General features: G+C 37.8%; 2 protein-coding genes across 6 annotated transcripts; both read right to left on the bottom strand.

The window, feature by feature from the left end:
• Positions 1–126: 126 nt before the first annotated feature.
• On the bottom strand, positions 127–6,335 carry LOC105174181 (serine/threonine protein phosphatase 2A 57 kDa regulatory subunit B' beta isoform). Of its 3 annotated transcripts, none has more exons than XR_016065055.1 (4): positions 5,992–6,335; positions 4,545–5,854; positions 792–1,328; positions 127–409 (listed from the first exon to the last, which is right to left on the bottom strand). XR_016065055.1 is itself a non-coding variant. In XM_011096199.3 (3 exons), the coding sequence occupies exons 2-3, from the start codon at positions 5,673–5,675 to the stop codon at positions 1,002–1,004; spliced, it is 1,458 nt and encodes a 485-aa protein (XP_011094501.1). In that variant the 5' UTR covers positions 5,676–5,854; positions 5,992–6,335; the 3' UTR covers positions 485–1,001. The 3 variants fall into 3 exon arrangements, 1 of the variants encoding a protein (XP_011094501.1); XR_016065056.1 differs by having other exon boundaries at positions 127–406; XM_011096199.3 differs by lacking the exon at positions 127–409 and having other exon boundaries at positions 485–1,328.
• Positions 6,336–7,486: 1,151 nt separating this feature from the next.
• KTF1 (kow domain-containing transcription factor 1) lies at positions 7,487–19,837 on the bottom strand. 3 transcript variants are annotated; one of them, XM_011096202.3, is made up of 19 exons: positions 19,447–19,837; positions 17,219–17,472; positions 16,954–17,109; positions 16,566–16,724; positions 16,350–16,433; positions 15,524–15,591; positions 15,100–15,441; positions 14,963–15,014; positions 14,703–14,861; positions 14,458–14,601; positions 14,246–14,348; positions 14,001–14,147; positions 13,868–13,919; positions 13,704–13,762; positions 13,504–13,570; positions 12,766–12,802; positions 12,633–12,684; positions 8,987–12,049; positions 7,487–7,774 (listed from the first exon to the last, which is right to left on the bottom strand). In XM_011096202.3, exons 1-18 carry the CDS (start codon positions 19,637–19,639, stop codon positions 9,015–9,017), a joined length of 5,163 nt encoding a protein of 1,720 aa, XP_011094504.1. In that variant the 5' UTR covers positions 19,640–19,837; the 3' UTR covers positions 7,487–7,774; positions 8,987–9,014. The 3 variants fall into 3 exon arrangements, with proteins under 3 accessions (XP_011094504.1, XP_011094503.1, XP_088735454.1); XM_011096201.3 differs by having other exon boundaries at positions 9,003–12,049; XM_088879328.1 differs by lacking the exon at positions 19,447–19,837 and adding an exon at positions 19,077–19,420 and having other exon boundaries at positions 9,003–12,049.
• Between the last annotated feature and the right edge of the window lie 943 nt (positions 19,838–20,780).

Below are 20,780 nucleotides of genomic sequence, written 5' to 3'. Positions count from 1 at the left end.
CAATCAATTCAATAAGAGCATGGTTAACTATTTCATATATCTATCAAAGAAGACATAATTTTATCAAACATAGAGATATTTGCAATTTTTCAAATAACGAAGGAATATTCATAATTATATCAAATATCAGGAAAGGTTGTTGTAAGATACCCTTCTTTTTATTGGATTTGTATGGTTGAAATTTGAAATTCTCAATATAACCATGAGGACCTGTGCAACACATTCAATCCACCCATACGATTATCAAACGGCCTGCCGGCTTAGCGATGAATCGAGGAATCATACATAGCTGACACAGATAGCAAACAAAACCGTAGATGTGCATGTTGAGCTCATCTTGGGGACAGCTAAAAACCAACTCTTATTCAATACCCTTTCGTAACCACACCATTGAACAGCAGTCAATCTTCTGTAAGAAGGTAATTGACTTCAATTGAAAATAAAGAGTTTACCGAGTTATGAATTGAATAATAGAAAAACAAACTTTAACGAGGAACTCCAATCAACTTCAGCAGCCAACTAAGAAAGGGAACAAATAGAATGAATATTCACAAAGCACCAAGAACAATCTTGATCAATAAACACAATGCTTGGTTTTTTCCGCCTAACTTCCTTTGTTTTGTGAAAAACGGGGAAACCTTCCAAAAACTTTCAACCATAAAATAATGAGAGATTACAACAACAGGTGCATCACTTCTTACGATGAAAGATCTTAATGAAATGATGGAAAATAGTATAGAACCACAAAAGAAAGGCATAGCGTGAAACAAAAATTTTAACAGTACTATTACCTCCCTTTTCGCGGCCTCTTCCTCTGCTTCGACTTAATTTGCTTTTCCGAAAGTTGTTTCTGTTTCTTTAGGGGTTATAACCAAGCAGCCAAAGAGGAAGATAGCAAAAAGTCTTCATGCGTTTTACCTTGGGATGATCTTTAGAGTTTTGCCGACTCCAAAAGTTACGTCCCTATCAGTTATATGTTCTTAATATCCACTTCAAAATCACTAAACAATAACCATGTTGTCTTCACCAGTACCCTGAGAAGCAACCTCCTCCAGTTTCTTCCAAGTTAACTCACGTTGCTCTTCTACTTCTCCAGCCTTTGCTTCCCTTTCCTCATGTTGTCTCTGACATTCTTCAAACAGCTCACTGTCCATATCCAGGAACATTCTTCGGACATTGGAGCTCAAACCAACAATTGCTTGGTTCCAGTGACCTCTTATATTTTTTTCTAGTGCATCAAATATGATTGGTAAAATAACACGTCGATTATCTGCAATCAGGCCTACTATGTGCTCATTGTTCCACCAGAAGAGAGCCCGCTCAGCTACCTGTCACATGGGAAAGGATAAACTAGAAAGTGAAAACCACTCCTAATAAAACAAAATTTTCAACAGCATCCAGCTTGCACAGACAGTAAATTAAATTGCTGGATAGAATTCAGAATCCAAAGTCTAATCAACAACTTTACAGTGTATACCAGAGAAACTTAAATTTGAGAAGAATTAGCAATGACTCTATATCTTATGTAATAATGTCCGACCACAGGCTTTTCTTAAAGGAAAAGGGCAATATAGAAGGGGATATAAGGCCAAAACTACAGGCTTCAGAATGTGCCAGTATAAACAAATCACTCATATAAGATCAGTCACACCATTTTCCCAGCTCATCATAGCAAAGAAGCAGCGCACCCTGCCTCCAACATAAATGTATTACAAAATAATTCATTTGACTCCACCAAAAATTATCAAACTGACAATCTAGAAGGAATTTCATAGCATACTTCAGAACAAACATAATAGCGAACCCTGCAAAAAATTCCGAGAATGGAACACAACATAGCATGTTACTTGTTCTCAGACTTCGAAATGTCACTCCTAAAACAGGCCCTGACTTAAGATTATCATCATATTATTTAAGTCATGTTATTCTAAGATTTAACTGAAACACTCTGATATTTACCTTTCCTCAATTAATCATATTGGCTTGTTGCCTTGTTTCTATCCCAATTCTCCATTTATATATTTTTCTACAGTGGATTCCTGCTAAGGTAAACTTTCAAGTAAATGGAATTTTCTCTTTCCTACATTAATATCAACAGTACCAATATAAAGGTTGCAGAATTGATCCACAAGGCACTCATCACCACACCAAGCACATTGCTACAGAATAATTCTACTATCATTCCAACATGAAGTTCACCTATTTGTGTTCCCATTCTTCTCTAGCATTCCTCCAGAGCACAAATTTCATGCATATCAATAATTGTTAGCTTCAAAATCAAAATTCTCTCTGTTAACATCTAGCAACTTACAATACTCGTATTCATACCACAGTATCTAATAAATAACCCTGTTCAACAGCTAATTGTTTGTTGTTGTCTCCAATGTTGATTATAGGCTAAACTTATATTCCAGTGATCCATCTAAAATTCACCTTCAACAACCTATTGTAATGCCCAGTTAAGTGATGACAACTATACCCATAAGGTGCTGTTTTTACAGCATTCTTATTCATCAATGAGTTATGTAAAGAATTTTCAAGTTCCTATTTCAGTAAGTCTTGCAAATATCGACATTAAAAGTGGTAAAATACCAGTTCTACTGAATTCTACATAAATCTTATCTAGCAGCCTTGACATAACAAAATTGTGCGCTACTCACTCAGTAAAAATAAAAATCTAAGTTTTGGATTAAGTTTCAAAATACCTAGACATTCTTCAGATTGATTCAGCAACAGAAACTCTCCCAGGGTGAGCTCAGACTAAAATAAAGGAAATGATTCTTCAGATTCTGTTAACTCATCTCACTTTTAACCTAGTATGGACGATCTGAAGCCAAGCTCATCCCACTGCTTAAGTCAGGACTCAGTTCCCAACCATATATACCTGGAGGCTGTTACTCCAACACTAGGGTTATTACTTTAACCCCTTTCCGGAGGATCCTAGTTTCCATCTAACAGAAATAGATGCAATTTATTGACAGCCTCACACCACTCAAGCATATAAGTACATAGATAAGATTCATCTTTGCTAATTCAAATAGCATAAATGATAGACATAGTAAAGTATTTTAAAATTTTATTCCTACAGTAAAACGTACTTAGAAACATCCTTTATGAAATCTAGAATTACCGACTGATTTTTACTAATAACCTGTTTACACATCAGAAAATAGATATGATTGAGCTTCTGGAGCCAAAGGTTTTCCACTTAGATTGCTCACAAATTGAGTGATGTATTTCCAAGTCCAACTATTTATATGGGAGGTTTAGATGACAGGTGGACAAGAAGGTCACTCCCAAGTCCTACAATATTGAGACAGCTCAGAGTCCTACTAAGATTCATTGCCTGCAGCACTTTGAGCTCATTTATTTTAAGCAATTATAAATATGAACCTTGGGCCTAAAGAAAGTTCTATACGGCCAATTCAATTATAATATCAAAAGAATAAAAAAGGCTAGCAAATAGTAGTACATTCTAAGATGAGGGCACATAAAGCAACAACTAATTACTGCCTTAGAAGAAAAGCAAGAAATCACGTTCATGACTACTCCATAAATAATACTCGTCCATTCCTTTCATTTCAAAAATTTAACAGAAAAAAGAAGACGAATAGAAAAATCAAAATACCAACAGTTTCATCCTAAAACATGAAGGTCCTCCATAACTTCAGAACCCAAATCAAATCAATAGAATCAGAAAGTCGTGTCATAAAGTAATTATATAAATAAAGAACTTCTACAACTGATTATCAGGAATTACATATCATCAAAATACTTGGGGGCACACCAAAATGTATCTTGCAGCTAACCACCCAATAGATCAACTCAAACTGCAAGACTCTTAGCTTGCATGTCTTTACATGAAGGATTGATAGACTCCTATGAGATAAAAAGATAAATGCAACTCATTTGTACCAATCTCTATAACACAATTTTTTCTTGACATAATCATCCCAGACTAGGACAAATGAAAGATACGATGCAGGCCAATAATTGTGTACTCCTACAAGCAATCCTGACTACGGAACTTTTGAGTTGAAAATACAATATAGAATAAGAAACTAAAACCTTATTTCTATCAAAATAAATGCGTGGCACAGTGAAGCTTATTTTATTTCATAAACTGACAAAAGAAAGAATGACAAAGTAAATACATGTACATAGAGAACACATATATAATCTGGTCTTTCAGGTTGCTAATCAGCACAAAGATTGTCCAGTATGGATGGACGGATGTGTGCTTAATCTATAATGGGGGTAAAAGATACAAGACAAATTCTTTACGAAGATGGGATATTTAGCTTTTCCCCTTCAATTTAAGTTTTAGATGCAAAACTTGATAATTATCATATATATCCTTCAGCATTTCTCTATGGTGTATCATCAAGTGTGTTACTCAAAGGATAACACAGATCAAACTTTGGGAAGCTCTAGAAGAAGCAAACATATTTTTATGGAATTGACACATTACATTCCACAAAGAATCCATTTTCAAAGACTGTCCTCAATAAGGTAAACAGTACCAAAGAATGAGGATTTTCGACCTGGAAATGTGGACTGTTGAGGCTTCGTCCAATTTGTCTGAATAGAGGAACCATGCAGCGCTGAAACTCTGCAGACTGTGTAACCTCCAAAACCTCTTCCAGTTCTCCGAGGAAGAGGACCTCCTTCCCGCAGTTTGTAACAGGCCAATACTTCAGCACCCCCCTAATGACAGTATCTGCCAACCTGTAATCTTTCTCAACGAACTGTGTTATACAATAGGACAACTGCTGATGGTATGATGAGACACATTTAGGCTTGTGCAGTGGAATAAGTGCTCGTACAAGAAACAATTTGTGCTCTTCTTTCATTGGAAGTGCAAACCCATTTATTATACTTCCAAGAATCTCCAATAGCTCAGCGATTCCATTATACCTCTCTGTCTCAAATATAAACCGATAAAAGATGTTATTTATTGCATTCCTTATAAAGGGTCGATGAACCATAAATCTTCCATATATCCGATGAAGAATTGTCTTCAGATACTCCCGCTCTCTCATGTCCTCAGAATCAAACAAATCAAGCAATTTCAGTACAAATGAGTGATCGAGATATCTCTTTGCAATTTTGGTGTCCGTCTCTGATGACACCACATATTTTAGAAGTATATCATATACAAGCTGCAAGTGAGGCCAGGCCGGGTCCATGAACATCTCATCTTCCTCAAGCTCTCCACCCTCCGAACCAGTATTCTCATGTGATGCAGGTGGCAAGCACCGAAAAATATTCACAGATATCATCTTGATCAACTCCTCCTGCATTATCTCATTCATTTTAAATGAGCCTGACTGGACCAAGTCAACAAGCTCTGCTAGGGTTTGCCTCTTGATCTCCTTCTCACGTATGGACTTCATTGTATCAGAGAAATCAAAAAGAAAACAACAGATTTGAAGTTTCCTGATGAATACATTATGCCGTTCAGACATTGGGACATCCCTCAACATCGGCAAGACCTCAACTGTCCCATGGTTTTGTTGGACAGTTGCAAGAGTCACAGGTTGTGGTGTCGCAACAGCCAACCTTGATGCATGATTGACAGTCACATTGGGGGCTGATGTAGTGTGCACTGGAGGCTCAATTGCTTCAGATTTGGAGGGCTTTCGCTGCCCTCTTTTCATTATCTTGTTTAACATTGTTGTTCTCGCCCAAAAAAGAAAAAGAAACCTCAAAATACAGAACAGCAAAAACACCAACACACTACTCTAATCGCCCAGTTGCCCTCAATTCTGATTTTACCTGCTCTTCCATTAGCTCCCAACACAGTTCCAATGAAAGCAGCCGATAGACAACTTTGAGGACTCCAACGTTAAAACTAAATAGCACGATAAATCAACACGTAAGAACATAGCAAAACTTGTGTATCACACATTAAAAAAGCAAGCAATATACCCGTGCTACTCTGTCCGAGCGCGTGAAACACAAAAAACAAGTAAAGGAAACGAAAAAGACCTGAAAAGGGACGTCAACCGAAAATCCGGAAAATCAGAAGCATGAATCAGACATATATAGTACAAATCCGCCGGAGTTGACCAGAGCTCCGGCGAACCCAGCTGGAATCGGGTAGGCTGTGAACTCAAGCTTAGTTAGAGTGGGGAAATCAGGGAGTGGAAGCAACGGGTGAGGGAGTAGAGATGGAGAAGAAGTGGTGTATATGGTGAGTTGAGAGCGCCGAGTCGACGAGAAAGTGAGGGCGAGGGAGGAGGATTAGGGCTTCTTTTTCTTTTTCTTTTCCTTGTCTTTTCAGGTCCTGGGACTGGGACTGGGACTGGGAGATTAGAATAGCAGACGACAGTAGTACACTGGTCTAAGTCTTTGATCTTGGGCTATTTGCATTTTGCACACAAATGAATGGGCTAATACGTAATTTGAAATAACCCAAAAGCCTTTTTATTAATTAAAAAATATAAGATAAAATTACAATTTGCGGTCGTTACAAATACCTTCTCATTATTTAAAAAATTATAAATATCATCTGATAATTATCCTCACAAAAAATATTTATTAGACAATCATTATTATCTTATAATTTTTTAAAACAGCAATGTCTCGTTTACTTCGAGAATTGTACTAAATGAATGATAAACAAAAAACACTATATGATTAATCAAGTATTTATTGATATGTATCCAATGCTTTTGATAGAAAAAATTACCTTCCAGTCCTTGTTTACAAAATTTAATAAACAAAATAATAATAATAATAATAATAATAATAATAAATCAAATTTAAAAAGGTACAAAGGTCATTCACATTTGATACAACATTGGGACTAATTATATGCCACCTCCCAAGATGGTATTAATTATTTAAGTATAACAATAATACAAGACTTTAATTTTATACCGACCCTCCATACAACAAAATAAACACTATATTAACCTATATCAATTTTCTTATATAGACTTATAAATCAAAGTAAATGAGATCCAAAATAATAATTATAATTACAACAAATTTTAGAGAAATCCATTCTAGTTTACCCTTAAACATGATAAAAAGTGTATTTGGACATCTTTTTTTTAAAATTAATTCTCAATAACCAATAACTAAGGATCATTATTTATATATATAGATCTAATATACAATTAAATACATGAATAATTCAAAGTCACAAGACATAGCCACAAACTCACAACCTTTGACCATATAAATATCGAAATAGAAATCGAAATTATAAAGCCGCCGGCATATTTCATCTATAAATAAATATCCTAAATTATTATAAATTTGTTCTATTTATTTGTACTACATAAGAAACATATTTGAAGTAATTATGCTTCCTAGTAATAATAATATTTTTCACTTAGTGGAGCACCGCTTAGTTTAAATAATTGATAACATTAATTAATTCAAAATTATAGAAAATCACAACATGAAATGATCTACTCAAACAAGTCACATTTGGCCCATTCCAAGAATCAGGAAATAAGCAGCTAAGAACCAGTAAAAAAACCATGCAGATGCAGATAGCAAGCATAAGATAACATGTCACATAAACGTTTAGCCTTCCTAACAACAGGGTTCATATCACCAACCAAAAAACCTCGCTGAATTTTCCCTGTTACCATCATCATGAGATTTCTTGTTTTAGTTCAAATTCTTCAAAGGCTCAAGTAAACTTAAGTTTGTCAATTCCAACACGCAAAAACTAATCTATTAAAAGTGGGCGGTGCAGCAGTATTTTCCACGAGCCTGCAATGATATATATTCACCACTCAGCCAGAATCAACAGCTGCAGCAAAATGGAAACACAACGCGTCATTCATAAATTTTTAGCTCCAACTCAACCACCGGACATTCTCAAGATAAACGGCAAACTCAAGATGACTTCACCAAGTCAACGATGACTCAAATTGTAGATATAAAACAATAAATATGTCAACAGAAAACAGCACTTTTGAGGAACATGTGTGCATATGCTAGAGAAGAACATCCCATGCAGAACAATAGATGAAAAGTAACTAGCAAATATGACTGCATTCAGAAAAGCATAATACAAATAGAAACCAAGAACAATTGGCATTTTGGTATTATCCTCTTGAGTGAAGAATACAATATTAGGATAAGAAAAGTAAATAGCAAATATTATTATTTATAAAACAATAAATATGTCAACAGAAAACAGCACTTTTAAGGAACATGTGTGCATGTGCTAGATAAGAACATCCCATGCAGAACAATAGATGAAAAGTAACTAGCAAATATGACTGCATTCAGAAAAGCATAATACAAATAGAAACCAAGAACAATTGGCATTTTGGTATTATCCTCTTGAGTGAAGAATACAATATTAGGATATATATATGTGTGTGTGTGTGTGTGTGTGCATGTGTGCGTGTGTGTACATAAATTTGAACAGCAAGAAAGCAATCAATACATTGCTGGTATCGGGTTTGAGGTGCTTCAGGAAGTGGATACTGCTGACCACCAAATGATTTAGATCTAACTTCCTTCTCCAAAAAAATTTCCCAGAAAACTCAATTGGCAATTAACACCTTAAAGAGTTCAACATGCAGTACAATGTAAACTTGCTGAATCTAACCACAAAACTGAATATTTAAAATTCTAAACACTCGTTTACAACATACAGGAATGAGGAATATAAATACTTGACCGACCAATTCACGGCCCTAACACTACTTTGAGAAACCAAATATAAGAAGCTGAACAAAGAACTATTAATTACAATGAAGACAAAGAAAACTCAACCTGTTTTTAGGACCCAGATGCATTATATGCTTCTGACTACTTCAAATTTATTTCTTCAATTAGAAGGGATGTCAGATCAATTTCTTTAAATAAGAAATTCCGCATAAAGGAGGTGTTGTGAATAGTCGCACACCATTGTAAATATGTGATTCAGAAGGGGACCAGCTGAAGTCCAAAGATCAGCAAACAGCATATTTTAAGCTAAAAATGAAAAGCAAAAAAGAGCATAACTTACAGGCATTAATAATTACCTCTAGAAGTTCTCACCACCCTGCTTTGCCGCTTCCATCACCCCAGGAGCTTGTTGCAGCCTTAGCCCATGAATCAGAAGGTCCTTCATCCTTACTAGACGCACTAGCCTGCAGACCATCAGGATTTTCTGATTTCTTCCAGTTCTCAGATATGTTCCTATTTCCTGGGGCAGCTTCGCAGGGGCTTGCTGCTGGTTTCTCCCACGCATCAGCAGTTCCTTCAACTTTACAAGATTCTTTTGATTTCCCCATTTCTGTAGGACCAGATGTATTTTGATTCCCAGGGTTGTTCGAAGCAGTTCCATGGTTCCAGTCAGACTTGTAATTGCAGCCACCTATTTCTGGTTTTTTCCAACCAGTTGATACTTCCGTTGCAGAACTAATAGATGATCCCCAACCACTGGCTCCAGTGTCTCTTTGACCAGCATCTTTGTTAGAATCATTCGATGTGCTCCACCCTCCAGCCCGGGCATTCACTGAACTGGATGCATCCCCTTTTGGTTGATTCCAACTTGAGCTCCAACCCTGATGCTGATTGTTGTCATTGGCTCCCCGGTTCCAACTGCCCCCCTGGGATGCATCACCTTTTTGAGCACTCCAACTCTGATGCAGATTGTTCTCACTGTCTCTCTGGTTCCAACCACCCCAACTGCCAGAACTTTTCCATCCCTCAGCATCATTGTTTGAACCTTTATTCCAGCTATAGGATTTATCCACATTTGAATCATCACCTCTGTTATTCCAATCGCCACGTCCTCTGCCTCTAAAACCACCCCTACCACGAAATCCCTCCCTTTCAGATCCACCACTACCACCAAACCCTCCCCTGTCAGATCCTCCTCTACCTCCAAAATGGCCCCTGCCAGAGCCACCTCTACCTCCAAAACCACCACGATCCGACCCACCCCTACCTCGGAAGCCACCACGGTCACCTCTCCCTCCCCTGCCTCCTCTCCAGCTTCCACCTCGTCCACCATCACTAGAAGTGTCATTTTGATTGCTGTTCTCACCAAAACCCTTTCCCAAGTTCCAATTGCTTTTGTTACTCCAAGTAGAGTCCTGATTCCCTCCAGTTTCACTTTTCAACCAATTACTCTGACCCCATCCTGTTGATGAACCACCATTAACATTCTTTTCATCCTTCCACGAACTACCAAGCCCATCTTTTCCACTGCCTGCAGAAATCTGATTCCAACCACTGTCCTCAGAAGCTTTAGACTTGCCCCAGTTGCCTCCTTTGCTCCAATCAGACTGGTTCCCATCCAAGGAAGTGGTTGCAGCATTCCAGGAAGACTTGTTATCTTCATTTAGCTTCTTTTCTTTGTCCCAACTATCCTGGCTATTATTACTAGCTGCACCAGCTTGTTCATTTGCAGTTGATTTACCCCAACCAGATGAATTGCTACTGTTCGCGCCTTTCGAAGTGTTCCAACCACCAGACTTACTTTCCTCCTCAGAAGCTTTCAAACTGCCCCAGTTGCCTCCTTTGCTCCAATCAGACGATTGGTTCCCATCCAAGGAAGTGGTTGCAGCATTCCAGGAAGACTTATTACCTTCATTTGACTTCTTTTCCTTGTCCCAACTATCCTGGCCATTACTACCTGCACTAGCTTGTTCATTTGTAGTTGATGATTTACCCCAACCAGATGAATTGCTACTGTCTGCACCTTTCGAAATGTTCCAACCACCAGACTTACTACCCCAGTTAGGATTTGCATTACCCCAACCATGCCCTGTATCATCATCTTTATTCGCATCACATCCTTGGTTCCATGTCGATTTCTCTTCCTTGCCAGAAGCATTTGCTTTACCCCAAGCATCATTTTTCTTGCCACCCTCATTGGCCATAGAATCGCCCCAACCACCTGCTTGATCACTACCCCAACTTGAATTTTTCCTAGCATCACCTGGACCGCTATACTGATCTTCCTTGTTCCAACTAGTTGATTGCCCCTGATCAAAAGATCTTCCCTTACCATAATGACCCCTTCCTCCTCGGCCCTCTCCTCTTCCTCTTCTCCCGCCCGAACCACGGCCTGAATCAAATGGTCTAGACCTACCCCAACCCACTTCTTGGTATACATTATCTCTGTTTCCCATCCCACCTTTCTTCCAGCCACCAAATCCTTGATCCCCCCCTGGGCCATCAGTGTTCCCAGAATGGTCATTCTGATCCTTCCAACCTTTCAGCTTGTCATCTCCACCCGCATCAGGTTGTTTACCCCAAGCAGACTTACAAGCTGATGTATTCCATGATGACTCACCTCCCCAAGATGATCCACCATCCGGTTTCCCCCAAGATTTACCATCCTGCTTCTTCCATGAAGGTCCACAGTCAGCTTCCACAGACTTTAGTTTACTCCAACTGTCAGTCTGGCCACTACCAGTTGCATCTTGACCGGCACTTTTAGCATCCCAGTTTTTAGTCTGACTATCATGCGTATCAGCAGACTTTGTCCAGCCACCTGCTTCCACATCCACTTGAGACAAGGCACCACCTGCATTACCCCATTTCCCACTTTCATTCTCATCAGTGCCTTTTAATTGGGACTCCGTTCCTTTGCCCCAAGTAGTCACACGCTTTCCCCAACCTTCTGAACCGCCATCATTTTTCTTGTTACCCCAGTTTTCCCTCTGAGTTTGGTCCGCAACAGCAGTGCCCTGCCAGGTGCCTCCTTTTGATTTACTTGATGCAACAGAGTCATTCTTCCAGGTGCTTGCTTCCGGTTGATCAAGATCTCCACCTGCATTAGCCCAACCACCAGTCTGTTTCCCTGATGACACTCCAGATTGGCCCCAGGCTGCTTTGCTTCCAGAAGTATCACCACCAGCACTCCACTTTTCAGCAGCTCTGCCCCAAGAATCATCTTTTTGTGTATCACCAGAATTGTTCTGTTGAGTCTCAATTGGTTTGCCCCATCCATCACTGGTTCCCCAGCCACTAAGTTGCCCAATCTCAGAAACCATATTTTGGCTGGCTGCAGCTGCACCCCATGATGAATTCTGATCTGGAGTCGCTTTTATTTGCCAAGAAGAATCTCCTGCTCCTGGATTATACGCAGAGTGAGTTAAAAGAATCTAATTCACAAACCGGACTCACATTAAGCACATTTGGCAACTTCGACTAGGATGCAGAGTGAAGGAAGCAACCTTAAGCTCAAAACACAAGTTACACAACTTCTGAGAGGATGAAAAATAAAAAACACTACCTTAAGGACGTTGAAGGGACACCAGCCCTGAACATAATGAACTAGTGCATAGGGCAAGTGCATGGGCTCACATAGACACCATTTGGAGTTAGGCAAACAAATGAACTTTTTCAGTGTAACAGAAACATTTTAGAATTTTCTTTTCGTTATATTTGGAATTGTGGTATTATACAACTCACCAATGGAAAAGGCAAGGGAAAAAACAGCAATAACTACCAAAGTTCAAAGTAGTTTTTGTTATCTAGAAAATGTCCCGCATTTACTAAGCTCCCATGCACAAAAAAATTGTCAATCTTCTGTAATCATTCCCGTAGAGAAATTGAGGTGCTTCTACTGGACGACCAGTTCTTATTAGCATTTTATATAAAATTGATTGAACCAAAACTAGCAATTAACTTGACCATAGACATTAAACAAATACCTTTCTTAGCATCATCATCCACAGGATCACCAGAATCAGATTCCTTTGGAAGCTGAAAAAATGCAAAGCTAATCAATATACTCAATCAAATGGATACTCCATATAATAGCAAAATACAGATACTCTATCTAACCGAGAAGCTTGATGAAGGAAACGAAGACCAAGAAGTCCTGCAAAGAAATGCTGTCGTGATTAGATCGTTGCAGGAGCTTGTGTAATGCACATATGGACATTGTAGGCCATTCAGAAAACCGATAACAACCACAAAGGCAAACCTTTCAGAAGTTTCCTGCGCAAATTTAATAAAATGCACATAAAATCATTTCTAACTTAGTTGCATCCATGATGGTCCAAAAAGCTTATCCTCTATAAGTTCCACAGTTATGACAATAGCCTGGCTCTTCATTTTCCCCATCCATTAACTCCACTTAGACATTTCTCAACAAAATCGAAAACATATCTGCATAGACCTTTTCCTAGAAGTTTTCTGGTAGAATGTAGGTCACTTATTTCTTGTACACGTAGATGTGAGAACATGTACCCTCCTATTCAACACAAGTATTACTCTATACAATGATTGATGCTGATAACAGAGTACTTTGTGTCAAAGCCTATGCTCAGTCCTAACCATAATATAACCATAAAGTGAATCAAATCACTGAAAAATCTTCAGCTTAAAGAGAATAGGTCACAATCTTAAGCAAAGCTGAAACGGCAAGATATACCCAAGATTCTAAATTAAAGAATAAAACGATTACAAGCTTTCTGAAACACAATTTTGAGAAACAAGATATGCACGTCCAAAACAAGATATGCATAGATATAACATAAAAATCAGAAATAAAAAATAGGCATCAGTTGCGCAATCTACCTTTCTGTAGATACACCTGCATTCCATTTATCACCCTCTGTTGACAATACTGCCCCATCCATCCAGTCTAAAACATGTAGGTAGTTTATTCCAATGGACAAAAAGGTGGAAAACGGCAAAAATGAAGAAGATAATTTGACAGGTAAAGAAAAGGATAAGCAAGTGTAGAAGCGATTTAAGACCATAAAATGGATTCCTACCTCTTGCACCATCCTGTGATCCAAGAAAATCAAATGGTTTTACAGACCCAGATTCCTCACTGCAGAGCATCAAAACAGAAATTAATATTCAGAAAGTATCAAAAACCATAACCACTAGAGCAAAACAGGAAATTATTTGAAGTGAATAGTGATACATTAAGTACCTCTGAGCGAAAGCATTCTTTCCACGAACTTCAGACAAATGCTCAGATTTCACTACAGATGTACAAGAGATAGTTTTAAGCTAAAGAATTGTGCCATACGTCGCTAACAAGAACTGAGTTTTCAGCAGCATACCAGTAAGAATCTTCTGCTGAGAATCCAGCTTCACAGTGACATCAGAACGACGAACAGCCAACACTCGACAAAGGTAACCCTTTAAGGGGCCAACACAGATTCTTAATGACTGGCCAACAGAGAACATCCCATTATCGTCATGTGTAACTGCATTGTTAAGAGGATAAGAGCCACCGTAAAGAGTAGAAGAAATTACAACCTCAAAGAAGCCTAAAGCAATATGCATAGGTTATGTTAAAACATACAGTTGCTTTTATTATCCCTCTCTTTCCAAGACTTGTCAGGAGATAAAGGTGATTTTGGCGATGACGATAAATCTGCAAAACCCGATGGCCCTGGCTCACCACACTAAAAATAAATTAAGGAAAGAAAATATAAGTGAGATAAATAAAAGACTGTAAGAAAAGTCAAGTATAAGCAGACAGAAATCACATTTCGCCACTGTGTATATGCAAACCTTCTCATTGGATGCATCACCAGTAAGATTGACTTTCTCGCACAGTTGGGCTTTGACGCATATATAACCATTATTCTCCTGTTCGCTTTCATCACATAAAAACAGTATCCCTTTGTAGATTTTTTTAACAATTCCTTGTCTTTCCTGCAAGTTATTTAATATACAATCCCATGTAAGCTTCATAGATGATAGAACTCATACAAATAGAAACATCTGGAGGTTCTAACTAGAAAATGCAACTAAACCTTCAGTGGACCATCCATAACCCGGACATGGTCATTGACTGATAAGGTATTTGAGTGCTGATCCAACACCGTGAACAATTTCTTATCAAAAGATGCACTTTTCAGTTCATTTTGTTTAACAGTAACCACTGATGGTCCTTCTGTGCCTTCTTTCATGACCTGAAACAAGAAAGATCTCATAAAAAAAAACACAAAAGGCAAGAGAGAGAGAGAGAGAGCTCATGATAAACATTGATTAATGATTCATATGATGTTCACACCTTGACACTATCATCCTTCTCTGAACCAATAACAACACCAAAATCCTTTCGACTGCCACAAAAATTTGGAGTTTAAGCATGTCAACAGAGGCAGTTGTTCGAACCCACAGCACAACAGGATAGGCAACTAGACATACCCGAAAAATACTAGATCATGCACTTCAAAATTATTCCCCGCGCTAGCACTAGAGGAGCCCTCTGATTTCCCATTCCCTTTATCCTGCTTAACAGTTTCAACTTCCTTTTTCTTTTTTTCACCAAAAAGTTGGGAAAGCCAATGAACATCAGTAGATTCATCCTTCTTTGAAGGCTCAAACTTCAAGAGTTCATCTTCAGTAGGCATTACACCCCACAAGCTCAAGGAGTCAATGGATACTTTTTTGTACAAATAACCATCCTTCAGCATCATCCCATCAAGAATCTCAAACATTTGGTTAGTTTCACGGTCTCGGCGAAATTGGATAAGAGGACGGAACTCCCTGAATGTGTACCATAAAACAAATAATATAAACCAGGAAAACAATGAAATGGAATGCAAAGAATGGGTGTACAGAAAATTACTCAAGCTCGCTAGAGCTGATCAGTCTCTGTGCAGGGATGGCATTCCTCTTAGTACTAACTCCTCCACCCTATACATACACAGGCACACATGACAACATAGACCTTTATTATAGTCACATCACAGTCTCAAGAATCAGAATTGACTTAAGTGGTTTAATGAGATAATACATTATTCCCTATGACAACAAGGAATCAGGGTAACTGCACAATAAAGACAAGAAGTAAGTTGGTTACCAAACCCCTTGACCCCCTGTCCCCACCAAAGAAAAAAGGGAAAACAAAAAGATTACAAGAAGAATATTTATACAAGAAATTTAAGTTAGGAAAACAGTGGAGTATGTTCAAATATCATATTACAGAGAGCAACTAGCAGCTTATTCAAATCATAAAACTGAGTATTATTGGTTTCTAGATTGAACTAAGGGCTCTTTTGTTTCAACCAAAGGAAAACAGAGGTAAGAGATGACAAACGGAGTTATGGATTGGCCATCAGAGAATGAACAGTAACTCATTGATATTGGTGCATATCCACCATTCGTTTCTGGTGAACTCAACTAAAAATTAAGGAAAAGGCAGAACAGGCTTCAGGAAAATTAAAGAGATTGGATAGACCAAGAAAAATTCTGTTCATTAACATCCAGAAAACTATCAATGTACTGGGGAATCAGTAGAATTTAGTCAGGATATGGACTAATCATGACACTTCAATTCCCAACATAAACATATATGCATGTATAGACACATAAACATGTGTATCCAAACAGATTGAGGTTAAAAAGACAGAACACCTCCATGCACAAATGTAATACGGAAAAAATATTCTTACAAATTTGTCAGCCATTGCTTTCAAATCTATCCTTGGAACCAATTTCACAGTGACTTTCTTCCGGACATCATTAACTGCTACAACCTATAAGCAGCATCGGAATGCACAAACTTATCAGATAAAATTTACTTAGAGATAACAATTGCAATCTCAAATACATGTACCAAGATATTAGCCAAGAGAAATCAACTAGTAAACAGAGGAACAACATCGTACCTGTGCAAGATCACCTTTGTACTTCCCATTCTTCACACGGACCCACATGCCCTCAGATATACCACTTGACTTGCTCCTGATTGATAGTAAACGAGAGATTTCATTACTTGGAACAGCTGCCACTCTACTTGAATATATGGTGGAAAGCCCTTTGCATGCCTGTATTTTCAGAATTCAGAAGGGCATCAGACATTATAAGCTCAATCATACAAGTGGCTACACATGTGTGTGTGTGTATACACTATACACAGAATAAAGATACATGCATATAGATGTATGTACTGCACAGGCATGTGACAAGGAACTAGGATTAAGAAAAAGATCAAGTTGAACAACATCTCAACCCCCCAAGTAATATAAGATACTAGAACAAGAGCAAGAAGAGCACCTCATAGATATCATTTTGCTTCTCAGCTTCAATAATGATGAAACCCTTTACATGATCAAGTGCACATGCAGATATTATCTGCAGCTTAGTTCCCAAATATTCCAAGTCCACATATTTTTGCATGAGACAGAAAGCCGAGTACCTCTCACGTCCAACCTAGGAAGACAAGTTTAGCATGAAACTGAACGACAAAAGTACTCATGTACACAGTAATCAAATTCAGAAAATTTTACTTCATTTAACACCCAAAGTTTACAATATCTACCATGCATTTGACTTTCCAGATTTTTGAATCCTTGGCAGAGGGCACATATATGCCTCTGTCAACAGATTTCTTGTGCTCGTAACCATCTTCTGCATACGTAACAAAACCAGCTCCAGGTTTGTATCTCTCTTCAAACATTCTCTCAAGCTCTTCCTCACTCATCTCCTCCTCTTTGGGAATAAAAGGAAGGTCAGGGACTTTTCCTTGTTCATTATTGACTTCGTGCTCGGAGCCGATTTCATCTTCAAAAAAATCTGTTTCAAGGTTTAGGAAAAAGAGTTTAGTTATCGATATAGAAAATTAGATATCTGCCCCTCATAAAAAGTAAAATGCACGATGAGAAGAAAACATTTAGACTTTTCTATACAACACTAAATACAATATCAGGTCAGGAATGCACATCACATCTTTTAAGTAATTTGCTATATAAAGAAGCAAATTGACCGCAATCTGGGGCTGCATAACATATTTTCTGCGTTCTAAGACGTCTCTGTTGACTTTATAAAACATAGTTAAGGTAAACGCCACTGACAAATTCATTCCAGCAGTACAATACTAAATCAACCACGTCCAGAAGTAGAGAAGCTTGAAAACAAACTAGCATGACAAAAACAGAAATGAACAGAAGCAAAAAGGCTTCATAAATTGTAAGAAAGTCTAGATCCTGTACATAACAATCACTAGCAATAAGAAAAGAGATTACATAGAATAAGTTGATCGCTTATCTTGAGTGGTAGGATTTCCTCAGGCAAAGGAATTCCTATCACTGAAGATAAAAGATCAACTGTTCCTTACTGTAATATCATGTGGAATATGGATGTCTTTAGAATGTAGGAAGAGTTGGAACACATACTACCTTCTGATAATGGAGGGTTCATGGTCTAGGCGGGAAAGTTGCAGTACAACGCTAATAAAAGGCAAAAAAATCCTCATTTTAGTTTTTATTTAATTCATTCTCTAGAGCCACAATTTTTCTCCAGTTGTAGCTTATTATATCTATATCCACACTTTCCTATCTCCCTTATCCCACTTAAAAATTTTCATTTTTAGTTCCTTTTTGCTAGAAGAATTCTTATTTACTGCATCATCCAGAAACACAATATTGCTCATTTCAGCTTTTATCTGCTATGCTTAAGAAATTTCAAGTTTAGTTTATAATTCCGTAAAAGTGTTTTGAAACTATTTAATAACAACCTGTTCATTCTAGCACACAATAGAGAAATGAGCTCATTGATAAAACTTAAAAATTTAATACGACTTTATTTTCATCACATCAGACATAGAGAACAATTTGAGAATTTACTTCCCTTAGACAAGTAAGTTGAACGAGAGGTAATATACTTCCTCCATCTAACACAAATTTCCATCATCCTTTCCCTTTCATTTCCCCTTTGCTCTCCTCTCATTGAACCATAGGTAGCATAAAGGTTCAGAAAGTAGTAAAGCCATCTTCAAAATGCAATGGAAGATACCTCCAACTCAAATACAACATCATCCACATATAAAAATAACTCACATCTAACCCCACTCACAATCGACCAAAAACTCCTCCACTCCACAGCATTTTCCATAAACACCAGCAGGGGCAGAGAAAAAAGGTCAAACAACTAGCAAAATGGACACACAAACCCTCATGCAAAGATCAAACAATCTAAAATCTCAATTTATCCCAAGACAATTCCATTCTTATTTCAATCATTTTACCATTTAACCCAAACTTAAAAAACATATAAACCCTAAAGGCACATAGTATCAAGAAAAAATACCCAACCCACCACAAATCCCAGAACACGGAAACATTCAAATGCAGAACCAAAACACAAACCCAGAAAACAGAATCATTTCACATCTCCTTTACTTGAGATTGTTTCGTCAACCGATTGCCGCCGTCTAATCATCGCTGGATCTTCGTCTTCGTCCACTTGGTCCACCGCGTCTTCGAAGAAAAACGGTCAAACAATAGCAAAATGGATAACGCAAATCCTCATGCAAAAATCAAATAACCTAAAACTTCAATTTATCCCAGAAAATGTTCAAACAGTTTACCATAACGCCAAACTTAAAAACATAAAAACCCTAAACGCAAATAATGTCGGAAAAAACGCCCAACCTTAACAAAAAAATCCCACAACAACTCGGAAACAAGCAAATGCACTACCGAAACACAACCCAGAAACAGAATCATTTCATCTCTCTTTTATTTGGGACTATTTTCGTCAATCCATTACCATCATCGAACATGGAATCGTCGCTGGAATCTTCGTCCTCGTCCACCTGGTACGCCGCGTCCTCGAAGAACTGAAGCACGCCGCGGTTCTTCCGCTTCCGCCCTGTCTTGTCATCGTCGCCGCCGCTACTCAACTTCCTCTTCCCCTTTCCAGAGCCGTCAATTACCTTCTCCTTACCCTTCGCCGAAACCATTTTAGTCTCTCAGAAATTTCCCAACCTTTTATTCAAATTTTTCGCGATCTTTATTTGGAATTCTTTAAGGAGTACACATTTTAACTGCTTTCGCACTTCTAGCGAGAGAAATTAAGAGCGAGAAGATAGAGAGAGTAGAGTGACAGTGAACAAGGAGTCTACCCAAAGTCCTTTTATGGGGTACCTTTCTTTCCATACTCACAGTACCTTTACCTTTGATATTAGTGAAGGTGCAAACTCTGGCAAGGGGTAAAATGGACCATAAAAGTACAAACACAAATTTGAGTGACTTTATTTAAAAAATTATAAATACTTAATTTAATTCTGTAGTTTTTATTATATTTTCATCCATATGCTATGATGACCTAACTAAAATTTACTTATGAATTATAATTTTTTTTATTTTAAAAAAATTTATGTATTTTTTTGTGGACTAAATGGATAAGTTTTTACAATTTTTTTAAATTGCATAAATATGATAGTTGTGCTAGTTAATGGGGAATCTTGGACAACGGGGGAAAGCACGATCCAGCAATATTGCGTGAGTGAAGATGGGCAATGTCGCTTGTAAAGCTCTTTCATCGAGTGCGCGATCATGACAAGACTCGAGGAAGAAGCTCCGACTAACTTCGTGTCAGTAGCCGCGGTAAGACGGGGGGGGGGGGGGGGGGCAAGTGTTCTTCAGACTTAGTTGGGCTAAAATTAATATAATTAATAATTGTCCAATGGACTTTCGTTGGGCTTGATTTAATTTGATTAAATCGAGCCCGGTGCATATTTGAAGTCCAAGCCCATTTGAGGATGGTTGGAGCAAGTTAAAAATGAGTTGAAACTCCTCACCATGATGAAGATAATGGAGTGGTTATTTCATCATGGTTGAAGGTTATATGCATGTGTGTATATAGGTTGTCTTGGAGGCAAATTTGGTAGTTATTGAATTTTGAATTCAATTGTATGTAATATACAAAAGTACACACATATCATGTGTAACCACAACCTTAGCCACAAAATTTTGCTTCATTTTCTCTCCAAAAATGTTCTCCTTTTTGTTCTATATTGAATTGGATTCAATTTAGAACATAAAACATTTCAAAAGCACTAATCAATAGTGTTAGTTTGGAGTTGTTTTTTCCTTCTTATT

This window comes from Sesamum indicum, linkage group LG4 (assembly GCF_026168435.1).
Source record: "Sesamum indicum cultivar Baizhima isolate 11 linkage group LG4, ASM2616843v1, whole genome shotgun sequence".
In the NCBI taxonomy this organism is placed as follows: Eukaryota; Viridiplantae; Streptophyta; class Magnoliopsida; order Lamiales; family Pedaliaceae; genus Sesamum; species Sesamum indicum.
This window is presented reverse-complemented; position numbering and strand designations above follow the sequence as displayed.

Coding starts and splice junctions, on each gene's coding strand:
- KTF1 (XM_011096202.3), bottom strand. CDS start 19,639: ATGGTTTCGGCGAAGGGTAAGGAGAAGGTAATTGACGGCTCTGGAAAG. Junction 15,015..15,099: donor CATGATCTAGTATTTTTCGG/GTATGTCTAGTT, acceptor TTTTTGTGGCAG/TCGAAAGGATTTTGGTGTTG. Junction 13,571..13,703: donor ATCACAGGATGGTGCAAGAG/GTAGGAATCCAT, acceptor TACATGTTTTAG/ACTGGATGGATGGGGCAGTA.
- LOC105174181 (XM_011096199.3), bottom strand. CDS start 5,675: ATGTTAAACAAGATAATGAAAAGAGGGCAGCGAAAGCCCTCCAAATCT. Junction 1,329..4,544: donor TCAACAGTCCACATTTCCAG/GTCGAAAATCCT, acceptor CCCATGTGACAG/GTAGCTGAGCGGGCTCTCTT.